The 17216-nt window shown below is 43.2% G+C and overlaps 2 protein-coding genes across 4 annotated transcripts in view; one reads left to right on the forward strand and one right to left on the reverse strand.

Moving 5' to 3' along the window:
- LOC139762872 (uncharacterized) overlaps positions 1-17216 on the reverse strand; it is a 77695-nt gene that overhangs the window by 56046 nt on the left and 4433 nt on the right. The window lies entirely within an intron of this gene.
- On the forward strand, positions 147-14349 carry LOC139762946 (uncharacterized). Its single transcript, XM_071688269.1, has 4 exons — positions 147-320; positions 2893-3496; positions 13516-13722; positions 14120-14349. Exons 2-4 carry the CDS (start codon positions 3310-3312, stop codon positions 14347-14349), a joined length of 624 nt encoding a protein of 207 aa, XP_071544370.1. The 5' UTR covers positions 147-320; positions 2893-3309.

Raw genomic sequence — 17216 nt, forward strand, 5'->3', positions numbered from 1 at the left:
CGTACCGTCGTACTTCGAGGATCGTACCGTCGTACTTCAAGGATCGTACCGTCGTACTTCGAGGATCGTACCGTCGTACTCCGAGGGTCGTAACCCTCTTCAGAGAATCGTAAACGCCATTTTTTCTCCCACGTCTTCAGAACAGGCGGAGGGGGAGGCTAAGGAGGGAGGGGCGTGTTCCGAGGGCCAAACCTTCGCCAGTGACCCTACGAGCGAGACGAAGTACCTGTGGTGCGTCGGGGGGTCGTGGCTCTCCATGTCTTGTAGCCCAGGAACGATGTGGAACCCCGACACTCCACCCTGCGCCATGCCCCTACCGGGTGAGTATTAAATCAAAGCATCTACTGAGTCTAGAGAGTGTGCTTGATAATGTGTGTGTGTGTGTGTTGGACCAGTCTTTTCATTGCACATATATATATGTCCATATGTGTTGGCCCGTCTCTTAATTGCATATATATATATATATATATATATATATATATATATATATATATATATATATATATATACGTGTTAGCCCAGTCTCTTAATTGCACATATAGATGTCCATATGGGTTGGCCCAGTCTTTTCATTGCACATATATATGTTTCTTTATGTGAAACATACTTGGGTTGGCTATGAGCCGAAAGCCCGGCCCGGGGGTTCGAACCCGGTCCTGCGTGGTTCACAAGCAGCGATGGCCAAGCCGCCACTGGGGCTTGCTCATAACCCTTCCGGCACTGAAGGTACAACTGTCTACTTAGATATTCCCGTCACATACGTATCTCATTCACAACCTGGCTGAACTTTCTATACTGCATTCACAACCTGGCTGAACTTCCCATATTGCATTCACAACCTGGCTGAACTTCCTATGTTGCATTCACAACCTGGCTGAACTTCCTATATTGCATTCACAACCTGACTGAACTTCCTATATTGCATTCACAACCTGGCTGAACTTCCTATATTGCATTCACAACCTGGCTGAACTTCCTATGTTGCATTCACAACCTGGCTGAACTTCCTATATTGCATTCACAACCTGGCTGAACTTCCTATATTGCATTCACAACCTGGCTGAACTTCCTATACTGCATTCACAACCTGGCTGAACTTCCTATATTGCATTCACAACCTGGCTGAACTTCCTATATTGCATTCACAACCTGGCTGAACTTCCTATATTGCCTTCACAACCTGGCTGAACTTCCTATATTGCATTCACAACCTGGCTGAACTTCTTATACTGCATTCACAACCTGGCTGAACTTCCTATATTGCATTCACAACCTGGCTGAACTTCCTATATTGCATTCACAACCTGGCTGAACTTCCTATATGCATTCACAACCTGGCTGAACTTCCTATACTGCATTCACAACCTGGCTGAACTTCCTATATTGCATTCACAACCTGGCTGAACTTCCTATATTGCATTCACAACCTGGCTGAACTTCCTATACTGCCTTCACAACCTGGCTGAACTTCCTATATTGCATTCACAACCTGGCTGAACTTCCTATATTGCATTCACAACCTGGCTGAACTTCCTATATTGCATTCACAACCTGGCTGAACTTCTTATACTGCATTCACAACCTGGCTGAACTTCCTATATTGCATTCACAACCCGGCTGAACTTCCTACATTACCTTCACAACCTGGCTGAACTTCATATATTACCTTCACAACCTGGCTGAACTTCATATATTCCCTTCACAACCTGGCTGAACTTCATATATTACCTTTACAACCTGGCTGAACTTCATATATTACCTTTACAACCTGGCTGAACTTCATATATTACCTTTACAACCTGGCTGAACTTCATATATTACTTTTACAACCTGGCTGAACTTCATATATTCCCTTCACAACCTGGCTGAACTTCCTATATTCCCTTCACAACCTGCCTGAACTTCATATATTACCTTCACAACCTGGCTGAACTTCCTATATTCCCTTCACAACCTGCCTGAACTTCCTATATTACCTTCACAACCTGGCTGAACTTCCTATATTCCCTTCACCACCTGGCTGAACTTCATATATTACCTTTACAACCTGGCTGAACTTCATATATTCCCTTCACAACCTGGCTGAACTTCCTATATGACCTTTACAACCCGGCTGAACTTCCTATATTCCCTTCACAACCTGGCTGAACTTCCTATATTCCCTTCACCACCTGGCTGAACTTCCTATATTACCTTTACAACCTGGCTGAACTTCATATATTACCTTTACAACCTGGCTGAACTTCATATATTACCTTTACAACCTGGCTGAACTTCCTATATTCCCTTTACAACCTGGCTGAACTTCATATATTACCTTTACAACCTGGCTGAACTTCCTATATTCCCTTTACAACCTGGCTGAACTTCCTATATTCCCTTCACCACCTGGCTGAACTTCCTATATTCCCTCTCATAACCTGGCTGAACTTCCTAGACTTCCTTCACAACCCGGCTGAACTTCCTATATTCCCTTCACCACCTGGCTGAACTTCCTATATTACCTTCACAACCTGGGTGAACTTCATATATTACCTTCACAACCTGGCTGAACTTCATATATTCCCTTCACAACCTGGCTGAACTTCCTATATTCCCTTCACCACCTGGCTGAACTTCCTATATTACCTTTACAACCTGGCTGAACTTCCTATATTCCCTTCACCACCTGGCTGAACTTCCTATATTACCTTTACAACCTGGCTGAACTTCATATATTCCCTTCACAACCTGGCTGAACTTCATATATTCCCTTCACCACCTGGCTGAACTTCATATATTCCCTTCACAACCTGGCTGAACTTCCCATATTCCCTCTCAAACCTGGCTGAACTTCATATATCCCTTTCACAAGTTGCCAAAATTACAACAGCGCCTCCAACTACCACACAGCGTCTCCAACCACCATAGCAGCGCCTCCAACTACTACAACAGCGCCTCCAACTACTACAACAGCGCCTCCAACTACCACAACAGCGCCTCCAACTACTACAACGGCGCCTCCAACCACTACAACAGCACCTCCAACCACTACAACGGCGCCTCCAACCACTACAACAGCACCTCCAACCACTACAACGGCGCCTCCAACCACTACAACGGCCCTCCAACCACTACAACAGCGCCTCCAACCACAACAACAGCGCCTCCAACCACCACAACAGCGCCTCCAACCACCACAACAGCGCTCCAACCACCACAACAGCGCCTCCAACCACCACAACAGCGCCTCCAACCACCACAACAGCGTCTCCAACCACCACAACAGCGCCTCCAACCACCACAACAGCGCCTCCAACCACCACCACGATGACGACCACTGCAGAACTTACCACCACTGGATTGCCCACAGTGGCGGGGTCGACTCTACTGCAAGTGGGGCCCGACGCTTGGGCCTGGTCGTGCGACGACCCCACCCAGACCTGGGATAACGACCTGCCTCTCCTCCTGACCTACCCGGGTCACCCCACCTGGTACGACCCCGGCGCCTGCAAAGGTTAGACTTCTTACGTTACGGGTCCAAAGCCACGCCTCCCAAAAATTAGCGAAGAAAACGGGGGGGGGGGGGGGAGGGTAACAAGAGTAGCTTTTAAGGTGACCTTTCATTAGGGTGACCTTTCATTTTGGTGACCTTTCATTCAGGTGACCGTTAATTAGGGTGACCTTTCATTAGCATCTTTCACTAAGGTGACCTTTCATTTTGGTGACCTTTCATTAGGGTGACCTTTCATTCAGGTGACCTTTCATTAGGGTGACCTTTCATTAGGATGACCTTTCATTAGGATGACCTTTCATTAAGGTGACCTTTCATTAGGGTGACCTTTCATTAAGGTGACCTTTCATTAGGGTGACCTTTCATTAGGGAGAGAGGAAGAGAGAGAGAGAGAGAGAGAGAGAGAGAGAGAGAGAGTTATTTGGTCACATTTTCATTTATTTATTTATTTTGCTTTGTCGCTGTATATACCACATATATGGTATATATATGGTATATATATATACCACATATATGGTATATATATACCTTGGGGTCAAGAGGACAATGGACATTAGCAAGATAGTTAACTCTTAAGATAAAGGCATATTCAGGGGTGATTTTCCTTACATACTCGTGTGTGTGTGTATATATATATATATATATATATATATATATATATATACATATATATATATATATATATATATGTCATATAACATACAAAGCTCCAACAGCCAGGATCGAACCTGGGACCCCTTGTGCAAGAAGCAGGCATGCTAACCACTAGGCTAAGGGACTGTATAATAGGAAACAACTATTCGAAATACTAAGTACTCGAATACCCTTCGTCTCACAATGGTGAGCAACGGGGTCTATCGGTTGTTTCCGAACAGAACACATAGCCAGCTGATATATATATTATATATATATATATATATATATATATATATATATATATATATATATATATATATATATATATATATATATCCCTGAATGGCAAGGGGATAAGAGTGAGTGCTCAAATTACAGAGGTATAAGTTTGTTGAGTATTCCTGGTAAATTATATGGGAGGGTATTGATTGAGAGGGTGAAGGCATGTACAGAACATCAGATTGGGGAAGAGCAGTGTGGTTTCAGAAGTGGTAGAGGATGTGTGGATCAGGTGTTTGCTTTGAAGAATGTATGTGAGAAATACTTAGAAAAGCAAATGGATTTGTATGTAGCATTTATGAATCTGGAGAAGGCATATGATAGAGTTGATAGAGATGCTCTGTGGAAGGTATTAAGAATATATGGTGTGGGAGGCAAGTTGTTAGAAGCAGTGAAAAGTTTTTATCGAGGATGTAAGGCATGTGTACGTGTAGGAAGAGAGGAAAGTATTGGTTCTCAGTGAATGTAGGTTTGCGGCAGGAGTGTGTGATGTCTCCATGGTGGTTTAATTTGTTTATGGATGGGGTTGTTAGGGAGGTAAATGCAAAAGTTTTGGAAAGAGGGGCAAGTATGAAGTCTGTTGGGGATGAGAGAGCTTGGGAAGTGAGTCAGTTGTTGTTCGCTGATGATACAGCGCTGGAGGCTGATTCTTGTGAGAAACTGCAGAAGCTGGTGACTGAGTTTGGTAAAGTGTGTGAAAGAAGAAAGTTAAGAGTAAATGTGAATAAGAGCAAGGTTATTAGGTACAATAGGGTTGAGGGTCAAGTCAATTGGGAGGTAAGTTTGAATGGAGAAAAACTGGAGGAAGTAAAGTGTTTTAGATATCTGGGAGTGGATCTGGCAGTGGATGGAACCATGGAAGCGGAAGTGGATCATAGGGTGGGGGAGGGGGCAAAAATCCTGGGAGCCTTGAAGAATGTGTGGAAGTCGAGAACATTATCTCGGAAAGCAAAAAATGGGTATGTTTGAAGGAATAGTGGTTCCAACAATGTTGTATGGTTGCGAGGCGTGGGCTATGGATAGAGTTGTGCGCAGGAGGATGGATGTGCTGGAAATGAGATGTTTGAGGACAATGTGTGGTGTGAGGTGGTTTGATCGAGTAAGTAACGTAAGGGTAAGAGAGATGTGTGGAAATAAAAAGAGCGTGGTTGAGAAAGCAGAAGAGGGTGTTTTGAAATGGTTTGGGCACATGGAGAGAATGAGTGAGGAAAGATTGACCAAGAGGATATATGTGTCGGAGGTGGAGGGAACGAGGAGAAGTGGGAGACCAAATTGGAGGTGGAAAGATGGAGTGAAAAAGATTTTGTGTGATCGGGGCCTGAACATGCAGGAGGGAGAAAGAAGGGCAAGGAAAAGAGTGAATTGGATCGATGTGGTATACCGGGGTTGACGTGCTGTCAGCGGATTGAATCAGGGCACGTGAAGCGTCTGGGGTAAACCATGGAAAGCTGTTTAGGTATGTATATTTGCGTGTGTGGACGTATGTATATACATGTGTATGGGGGTGGGTTGGGCCATTTCTTTCGTCTGTTTCCTTGCGCTACCTCGCAAACGCGGGAGACAGCGACAAAGCAAAAAAAAAAAAAAATCCTTGAATGAGTGTGTAAGTGGTTTTGATGCACGAGACCGGGTTATAGTGATGGGTGATTTGAATGCAAAGGTGAGTAATGTGGCAGTTGAGGGAATAATTGGTATACATGGGGTGTTCAGTGTTGTAAATGGAAATGGTGAAGAGCTTGTAGATTTATGTGCTGAAAAAGGACTGAGGACTGGGAATAATTGGTTTAAAAAGAGAGATATACATAAGTATACGTATGTAAGTAGGAGAGATGGCCAGAGAGCGTTATTGGATTACGTGTTAATTGATAGGCGCGCGAAAGAGAGACTTTTGGATGTTAATGTGCTGAGAGGTGCAACTGGAGGGATGTCTGATCATTATATTGTGGAGGCAATGGTGAAGATTTGTAGGGGTTTTCAGAAAAGAAGAGAGAATGTTGGGGTGAAAAGAGTGGTGAGAGGAAGTGAGCTTGGGAAGGAGACTTGTGTGAGGAAGTACCAGGAGAGACTGAGTACAGAATGGAGAAAGGTGAGAACAAAGGAGGAAAGGGGAGTGGGGGAGGAATGGAATGTACTTAGGGAAGCAGTGATGGCTTGCGCAAAAGATGCTTGTGGCATGAGAAGCGTGGGAGGTGGGTTGATTAGAAAGGGTAGTGAGTGGTAGGATGAAGAAGTAAGATTATTAGTGAAAGACAAGAGCGAAGCATTTGGACGATTTTTGCAGGAAAAAATGCAAATGAGCGGGAGATGTATAAAAGAAAGAGGCAGGAGGTCAAAAGTGCAAGAGGTGAAAAAGAGGGCAAATGAGAGTTGGGGTGAGAGAGTATCATTAAATTTTAGGGAGAATAAAAAGATGTTCTGGAAGGAGGTAAATAAAGTGCGTAAGACAAGGGATCAAATGGGAACTTCAGTGAAGGGGGCTAATGGGGAGGTGATAACAAGTAGTGGTGATGTGAGGAGATGGAATGAGTATTTTGAAGGTTTGTTGAATGTTTTGATGATAGAGTGGCAGATATAGGGTGTTTTGGTCGAGGTGGTGTGCAAAGTGAGAGGGATAGGGAAAATGATTTGGTAAACAAAGGAGAGGTAGTAAAAGCTTTACAGAAGATGAAAGCCGGTAAGGCAGCAGGTGTGGATGGTATTGCAGTGGAATTTATTAGAAAAGGGGGTGACTGTATTGTTGATTGGTTGGTAAAGTTATTTAATGTAAGTATGATTCATGGTGAGGTGCCTGAGGATTGGCGGAATGCGTGCATAGTGCCATTGTACAAAGGCAAAGGGGATAAGAGTGAGTGTTCAAATTACAGAGGTATAAGTTTGTTGAGTATTCCTGATAAATTATATGGGAGGGTATTGATTGAGAGGGTGAAGGCATGTACAGAGCATCAGATTGGGGAAGAGCAGTGTGGTTTCAGAAGTGGTAGAGGATGTGTGGATCAGGTGTTTGCTATGAAGAATGTATGTGAGAAATACTTAGAAAAGCAAATGGATTTGTATGTAGCATTTATGGATCTGGAGAAGGTATATGATAGAATTGATAGAGATGCTCTGTGGAAGGTATTAAGAATATATGGTGTGGGAGGCAAGTTGGTAGAAGCAGTGAAAAGTTTTTATCGAGGATGTAAGGCATGCGTACGTGTAGGACGAGAGGAAAGTGACTGGTTCTCAGTGAATGTAGGTTTGCGGCAGGGGTGTGTGATGTCTCCATGGTTGTTTAATTTGTTTATGGATGAGGTTGTTAGGGAGGTGAATGCAAGAGTTTTGGAAAGAGGGGCAAGTATGCAGTCTGTTGTGGATGAGAGAGCTTGGGAAGTGAGTCAGTTGTTGTTCGCTGATGATACAGCGCTGGGGCTGATTCTTGTGAGAAACTGCAGAAGCTGGTGACTGAGTTTGGTAAAGTGTGTGAAAGAAGAAAGTTAAGAGTAAATGTGAATAAGAGCAAGGTTATTAGGTACAATAGGGTTGAGGGTCAAGTCAATTGGGAGGTAAGTTTGAATGGAGAAAAACTGGAGGAAGTAAAGTGTTTTAGATATCTGGGAGTGGATCTGGCAGTGGATGGAACCATGGAAGCGGAAGTGGATCATAGGGTGGGGGAGGGGGCAAAAATCCTGGGAGCCTTGAAGAATGTGTGGAAGTCGAGAACATTATCTCGGAAAGCAAAAAATGGGTATGTTTGAAGGAATAGTGGTTCCAACAATGTTGTATGGTTGCGAGGCGTGGGCTATGGATAGAGTTGTGCGCAGGAGGATGGATGTGCTGGAAATGAGATGTTTGAGGACAATGTGTGGTGTGAGGTGGTTTGATCGAGTAAGTAACGTAAGGGTAAGAGAGATGTGTGGAAATAAAAAGAGCGTGGTTGAGAGAGCAGAAGAGGGTGTTTTGAAATGGTTTGGGCACATGGAGAGAATGAGTGAGGAAAGATTGACCAAGAGGATATATGTGTCGGAGGTGGAGGGAACGAGGAGAAGTGGGAGACCAAATTGGAGGTGGAAAGATGGAGTGAAAAAGATTTTGTGTGATCGGGGCCTGAACATGCAGGAGGGAGAAAGAAGGGCAAGGAAAAGAGTGAATTGGATCGATGTGGTATACCGGGGTTGACGTGCTGTCAGCGGATTGAATCAGGGCATGTGAAGCGTCTGGGGTAAACCATGGAAAGCTGTTTAGGTATGTATATTTGCGTGTGTGGACGTATGTATATACATGTGTATGGGGGTGGGTTGGGCCATTTCTTTCGTCTGTTTCCTTGCGCTACCTCGCAAACGCGGGAGACAGCGACAAAGCAAAAAAAAAAAAAAAAAAAATCCTTGAATGAGTGTGTAAGTGGTTTTGATGCACGAGACCGGGTTATAGTGATGGGTGATTTGAATGCAAAGGTGAGTAATGTGGCAGTTGAGGGAATAATTGGTATACATGGGGTGTTCAGTGTTGTAAATGGAAATGGTGAAGAGCTTGTAGATTTATGTGCTGAAAAAGGACTGAGGACTGGGAATAATTGGTTTAAAAAGAGAGATATACATAAGTATACGTATGTAAGTAGGAGAGATGGCAAGAGAGCGTTATTGGATTACGTGTTAATTGATAGGCGCGCGAAAGAGAGACTTTTGGATGTTAATGTGCTGAGAGGTGCAACTGGAGGGATGTCTGATCATTATATTGTGGAGGCAATGGTGAAGATTTGTAGGGGTTTTCAGAAAAGAAGAGAGAATGTTGGGGTGAAAAGAGTGGTGAGAGGAAGTGAGCTTGGGAAGGAGACTTGTGTGAGGAAGTACCAGGAGAGACTGAGTACAGAATGGAGAAAGGTGAGAACAAAGGAGGAAAGGGGAGTGGGGGAGGAATGGAATGTACTTAGGGAAGCAGTGATGGCTTGCGCAAAAGATGCTTGTGGCATGAGAAGCGTGGGAGGTGCGTTGATTAGAAAGGGTAGTGAGTGGTAGGATGAAGAAGTAAGATTATTAGTGAAAGACAAGAGCGAAGCATTTGGACGATTTTTGCAGGAAAAAATGCAAATGAGCGGGAGATGTATAAAAGAAAGAGGCAGGAGGTCAAGAGAAAAGTGCAAGAGGTGAAAAAGAGGGCAAATGAGAGTTGGGGTGAGAGAGTATCATTAAATTTTAGGGAGAATAAAAAGATGTTCTGGAAGGAGGTAAATAAAGTGCGTAAGACAAGGGATCAAATGGGAACTTCAGTGAAGGGGGCTAATGGGGAGGTGATAACAAGTAGTGGTGATGTGAGGAGATGGAATGAGTATTTTGAAGGTTTGTTGAATGTGTTTGATGATAGAGTGGCAGATATAGGGTGTTTTGGTCGAGGTGGTGTGCAAAGTGAGAGGGATAGGGAAAATGATTTGGTAAACAAAGGAGAGGTAGTAAAAGCTTTACAGAAGATGAAAGCCGGTAAGGCAGCAGGTGTGGATGGTATTGCAGTGGAATTTATTAGAAAAGGGGGTGACTGTATTGTTGATTGGTTGGTAAAGTTATTTAATGTAAGTATGATTCATGGTGAGGTGCCTGAGGATTGGCGGAATGCGTGCATAGTGCCATTGTACAAAGGCAAAGGGGATAAGAGTGAGTGTTCAAATTACAGAGGTATAAGTTTGTTGAGTATTCCTGATAAATTATATGGGAGGGTATTGATTGAGAGGGTGAAGGCATGTACAGAGCATCAGATTGGGGAAGAGCAGTGTGGTTTCAGAAGTGGTAGAGGATGTGTGGATCAGGTGTTTGCTATGAAGAATGTAAGTGAGAAATACTTAGAAAAGCAAATGGATTTGTATGTAGTATTTATGAATCTGGAGAAGGTATATGATAGAATTGATAGAGATGCTCTGTGGAAGGTATTAAGAATATATGGTGTGGGAGGCAAGTTGTTAGAAGCAGTGAAAAGTTTTTATCGAGGATGTAAGGCATGCGTACGTGTAGGACGAGAGGAAAGTGATTGGTTCTCTGTGAATGTAGGTTTGCGGCAGGGGTGTGTGATGTCTCCATGGTTGTTTAATTTGTTTATGGATGAGGTTGTTAGGGAGGTGAATGCAAGAGTTTTGGAAAGAGGGGCAAGTATGCAGTCTGTTGTGGATGAGAGAGCTTGGGAAGTGAGTCAGTTGTTGTTCGCTGATGATACAGCGCTGGTGGCTGATTCATGTGAGAAACTGCAGAAGCTGGTGACTGAGTTTGGTAAAGTGTGTGAAAGAAGAAAGTTAAGAGTAAATGTGAATATGAGTAAGGTTATTAGGTACAGTAGGGTTGAGGATCAAGTCAATTGGGAGGTAAGTTTGAATGGAGAAAAACTGGAGGAAGTGAAGTGTTTTAGATATCTGGGAGTGGATTTGGCAGCGGATGGAACCATGGAAGCGGAAGTGAAACACAGGGTGGGAGAGGGGGCGAAAATTCTGGGAGCCTTGAAGAATGTGTGGAAGTCGAGAACATTATCTCGGAAAGCAAAAATGAGTATGTTTGAAGGAATAGTGGTTCCAACAATGTTGTATGGTTGCGAGGCGTGGGATATGGATAGAGTTGTGCGCAGAAGGGTGGATGTGCTGGAAATGAGATGTCTGAGGACAATATGTGGCGTGAGGTGGTTTGATCGAGTAAGTAATGTAAGGGTAAGAGAGATGTGTGGAAATAAAAAGAGCGTGGTTGAGAGAGCAGAAGAGGGTGTTTTGAAATGGTTTGGTCACATGGAGAGAATGAGTGAGGAAAGATTGACCAAGAGGATATATGTGTCAGAGGTGGAGGGAACGAGAAGTGGAGACCAAATTGGAGTGGAAAGATGGAAGAAAGTTTTAGTGATCGGGGTGAACATGTCAGGGATGGAAATGGAAGCGGCAAGTGGGATATAGAGTGATGGAAGATGTGGTATACGGGTCGAAATGCTGTCTGGATTGAAACAGGCATGTGAAGGTCTGGGCTAAACCATGGAAAGAGCGATTGAAAGGGTAGTTCGGTGTGAGCGAATCGTGGTGTGAACAATGGGTTTGTGTCTTAGCGTATGAGCTGAGGGGGAGGGTAGATAGATGTGCGAGGGCGATGGGATGGGCTTGGAATATGAGATGTTTGATGGTAAGTTGTGTGGTATGAAGTGTTGGATGTAAGGTAAGTAAGGGTTAGGAGAGAGTATGTATAACAATGAGTGGGTGGGTAGGGGCTTTTTGCTGTTCTTGGACCTGTAAAGAGGTACGGAAAAGCAATGAAAAATATATAGTTCGGAGTGATGGGATAGAGAATGAGTGATGAAAATGGATGAAAGATGAGTGAAAAATTTTGTGATCAGTATACACGCAGAGGGTGAAGGGGCAGAAATAAGGATTGGCAGTGTTCTCGGGGTGACGTGTAGGGACTTAAAAGAAGGATGTGAGAGCGGTGGGGTAAACCATGGTCTGTGTTTAGTTTATATTTTCAGAGGGACAGAAGGGGTCAGTGGGTATTTCAATGCGTCTGTGTTCTTGCGCTACCTCGCTAAAGCGGGAACGGCGACAAAGTATAAAAATAAAAAAAAATATATATATATATATATACCAATGACTAATATCAAATTCCTTTCCAAAATGGCTAATATTCAAAAATGGCTCCTATCATCCAAAATGGCTGATAATAAAACACAGTTCCTATCATCCAAAACACGGCTCCTATCATCCAAACACGGCTCCTATCATCCAAAACACGGCTCCTATCATCCAAAACACGGCTCCTATCATCCAAAACACGGCTCATCTCATCATCCAAAAAACGGCTCTATCATCCAAACACGGCTCCTATCATCCAAACACGGCTCCTATCATCCAAACACGGCTCCTATCATCCAAACACGGCTCCTATCATCCAAACACAGCTCCTATCATCCAAAACACGGCTCCTATCATCCAAAACACGGCTCATGTCATCCAAAAAACGGCTCATATCATCCAAACACGGCTCCTATCATCCAAACACGGCTCCTATCATCCAAAACACGGTTCCTATCATCCAAACACGGCTCATATCATCCAAACACGGCTCCTATCATCCAAGCACGTTTCTATCATCCAAAACACGGCTCCTATCATCCAAAACACGACTTCTATCATCCAAAACACGGCTCATACCACGTCATCCAACACTATATCAAACACGGCTCCTATCATCCAAACACGGCTCCTATCATCCAAAACACGGCTCCTATCATCCAAAACACGGCTCCTATCATCCAAAACACGGCTCCCATCATCCAAAACACGGCCCTATCATCCAAAACACGGCTCCATCATCAAACACGGCTCATCATCCAAACACGGCTCCTCATCATCCAAACACGGCTCATCATCCAAACACGGCTCCCATCATCCAAAACACGGCTCCTATCATCCAAAACACGGCTCCTATCATCCAAAACACGGCTCCATCATCCAACAGGCTCCCATCATCAAACACGTCCTATATCAAAACACGGCTCCCATCCTCAACCATATCAAAACACGGCTCCCATCATCCAAAACACGGCTCCCATCATCCAAAACACGGCTCCTCATCATCCAAAACACGGCTCCATCATCCAAAACACGGCTCACATATCATCTCAAAACACGGCTCCTATCATCCAAACACGTTTCTATCATCCAAAACACGGCTCCTATCATCCAAAACACGGCTCCTATCATCCAAAACACGGCTCCCATCATCCAAAACACGGCTCCTATCATCCAAACACGGCTCCCATCATCCAAAACACGGCTCCCATCATCCAAAACACGGCTCCCATCATCCAAAACACGGCTCCTATCATCCAAAACACGGCTCCCATCATCCAAAACACGGCTCCTATCATCCAAACACGGCTCCCATCATCCAAAACACGGCTCCCATCATCCAAAACACGGCTCCTATCATCCAAAACACGGCTCCCATCATCCAAAACACGGCTCCCATCATCCAAAACACGGCTCCCATCATCCAAAACACGGCTCCCATCATCCAAAACACGGCTCCCATCATCCAAAACACGGCTCCCATCATCCACAACACTTCTCCTATCATCCAAAATGGCTAACATTCCCCAAAACTGATTCCTATCATCCGCAGAGAGCAACAAGGACACAACCCCGTGTCCGGCCCCGGAGCCCCTGGCCCACGCCACCATTGTGCAGGAGATACGCCGGGCTGGTGGCCTGGCGTATGGTGCGTACTACCAGTGTGAGGACGGCTGGGGCATGGCGTCTGGGGCGTCGGGAACCCTGGCCCAGTGTGACGCCGGGGGATGGACCCCCGTGACCGACGTGTGCGTCCAAGGTAAAGAAAATGGGATGCGGGAAAGGATCACAATTTTTTCGTGTGATCAAGATATTATATATTTATATATATATATATATATATATATATATATATATATATATATATATATATATATATATATATATATATGAGTCCACGGGGAAAGTGAAACACGATAAGTTCCCAAGTGCACTTTCGTGTCATAATCACATCATCAGGGGATGTGATTATGACACGAAAGTGCACTTGTGAACTTATCGTGTTTCATTTTCCCCCGTGGACTCATAGCAATATATATATATATATATATATATATATATATATATATATATATATATTATATATATATATATATTGTGTGTGTGTGTGTGTGTGAGATCCTGCCAGCAATATGACACCATCTTCCCAACACCAGAATGCTGTGTGCCCCAAGATTGTTCCGGTATAGCAGCCCTGGGCCTCACTAACGAGGGCGGCCACAACTACCTCGTTAGCCCGGCCGGTCAACACTACAACGAGGCAATCCACGTAGGTATTGTACCCATGCGGCTTACGACCCTTGAGCACGGCCATAAGGGTCAAACTTCAAGGCCTGGGCTATCATTAACCCGACCTACGTACCGTCGTGCCCAAGGGTGTAACTAACTAACTAGCACTGTAACTAACTAGCACCGTAACTAACCAACTAGCACCGTAACTAGCCAACTAGCACCGTAACTAACCAACTAGCACCGTAACTAGCCAACTAGCACCGTAACTAACCAACTAGCACCGTAACTAGCCAACTAGCGCCGTAACTAGCCAACTAGCACCGTAACTAACCAACTAGCACCGTAACTAGCCAACTAGCACCGTAACTAGCCAACTAGCACCGTAACTAACCAACTAGCACCGTAACTAGCCAACTAGCACCGTAACTAACCAACTAGCACCGTAACTAGCCAACTAGCACCGTAACTAACCAACTAGCACCATAACTAGCCAACTAGCACCGCAACTAACCAACTAGCACCGTAACTAGCCAACTAGCACCGTAACTAACCAACGAGCACCGTAACTAGCCAACTAGCACCGTAACTAACCAACTAGCACCGTAACTAACCAACTAGCACCGTAACTAACCAACTAGCACCGTAACTAACCAACTAGCACCGTTACTAACCAACTAGCACCGTAACTAGCCAACTAGCACCGTAACTAACCAACTAGCACCGTAACTAACCAACTAAAACTGTAACTAACCCACTAACACCGTAACTAACTAGCACTGTAACAAACCAACTAACACTGTAACTAACCAACTAGCACCATAACTAACCAACGAGCACCGTAACTAACCAACTGGCACCGTAACTAACCAACGAGCACCGTAACTAGCCAACTAGCACAGTAACTAACCAACTAGCACCGTAACTAACCAACTAGCACCGTAACTAACCATCTAGCATCGTAACCAACTAGCACTGTACCCAACTAAGACTGTAACTAACCAACTAGCACCGTAACTAACCATCTAGCATCGTAACCAACTAGCACTGTACCCAACTAAGAGTGTAACTAACCAACTAGCACCGTACCTAACCATCTAGCACTGTAACCAACTAGCACTGTACCCAACTAAGACTGTAACTAACCAACTAGCACCGTACCTAACCATCTAGCACTGTAACCAACTAGCACTGTACCCAACTAAGAGTGTAACTAAGCAGTGCTTTCCCACAATACAGATACATTGCGTGTTCCAACACGGGGTTGAGTTTTTATAACACTGCCAACTCACAACCTGGTTCCCTGAACATGACATGTTTCTGTTATGGCGGTGAACAACTTGCGAACATGAACATAGTTCTCTTTCTGTTCTAAGAGACATGCGATCTTGTGTTTAGCTTAAGCTGCTATAATAAAGATATGGAGGGTCGATTTCTTTTTTTCACATTCAATTGGAAAAAATTTAATTTATGTTTTTATGATTTTTTTCGAGGCCAAATACGTTGAATTTCCTTTAGTCATTCAATCTTTTAGAAAAATAATATTACTATCATAAACACCCACTTCATAATCAATTAGAAAGTCACTAAGTTAATGTAACTGTGCTTCATAATCAGTCACAAACTTCATTAAGCTAATGTAACCTGTGCTTCATAATCATAAACTTCATTAAGCTTAATGTAACCTGTGCTTCATAATCAGTCACAAACTTCATTAAGCTAATGTAACCTGTGCTTCATAATCATAAACTTCATTAAGCTTAATGTAACCTGTGCTTCATAATCAGTCACAAACTTCATTAAGCTAATGTAACCTGTGCTTCATAATCATAAACTTCATTAAGCTTAATGTAACCTGTGCTTCATAATCAGTCACAAACTTCATTAAGCTAATGTAACCTGTGCCTCATAATCATAAACTTCATTAAGCTTAATGTAACCTGTGCTTCATAATCATAAACTTCATTAAGCTTAATGTAACCTGTGCTTCATAATCACAAACTTCATTAAGCTTAATGTAACCTGTGCTTCATAATCATAAACTTCATTAAGCTTAATGTAACCTGTGCTTCATAATCACAAACTTCATTAAGCTTAATGTAACCTGGCTTCATAATCAATCATAAACTTCATTAAGCTTAATGTAACCTAGGCTAGACTGCCAGCCAATCGATCACTTGAAGCGAAGTACCCAACTTCAGCTCACCCTCCTACCCCTTCCCCCATAAAAAAATGCTAATACAATCACACTCAACACGAGGCCAATTCTCTCGAAACACTAACGACCAATTCCACAACGAAGACGTGTAATCATTTAAAGACTGAACGAAAAAAAAAAAAACGTGTTGAAGTTTGTCATTAATCTACGTCGAAGTTTAATCTAACACGAAAAGTATTTTGGTCCAGTGCGAACACTGATGATAATATGCATATTTAACTATTGTGTGGCAGCTTTGGTGGTTGTTAAAAGGTATAGACTAGTTTGTGGTGGTTGGCCTATTGCTGATATAGTTACTCAGCCATTCGTAAATTAGGAAATGATTCAACTACTCGCATTGGGTAGTTAAGATAATGATTCCATAAGAGTCTAGGACAATGACAGTTATGTTAATAAGACTTTGAAATGCTTTGGCTAAATTTAAGCTTCGTAAAGAGTTTTTTTCACCTTTTCCAATTATCTATTCCGTCGAAAACAATTTATTTAGTCATTTATCATTATTTCAGGTTCGTAAAATGAAGGTATGTTCACCTTCTCCAATTATCCATCAAGGAAAACAATTTATTTAGCTTACATTTAATCACTTAATTACTCAGGTTGTCAATTGTAAAAGAAGGTTATGTTACCTTCTCCAATTACATCAAGGAAAACAATTTATTCAGTTATCTATCATTATTTCAGGTTCGTAAAATGAAGGTATGTTCACCTTCTCCAATTATCCATCAAGGAAAACAATTTATTCAGTTATCTATCATTATCAGGTTCGTAAAATGAAGATGTGTTCAACCTTTCCCAATTATCCATCG

The sequence above is a fragment of the Panulirus ornatus genome, chromosome 45, assembly GCF_036320965.1.
Source record: "Panulirus ornatus isolate Po-2019 chromosome 45, ASM3632096v1, whole genome shotgun sequence".
NCBI classification, from domain to species: Eukaryota; Metazoa; Arthropoda; class Malacostraca; order Decapoda; family Palinuridae; genus Panulirus; species Panulirus ornatus.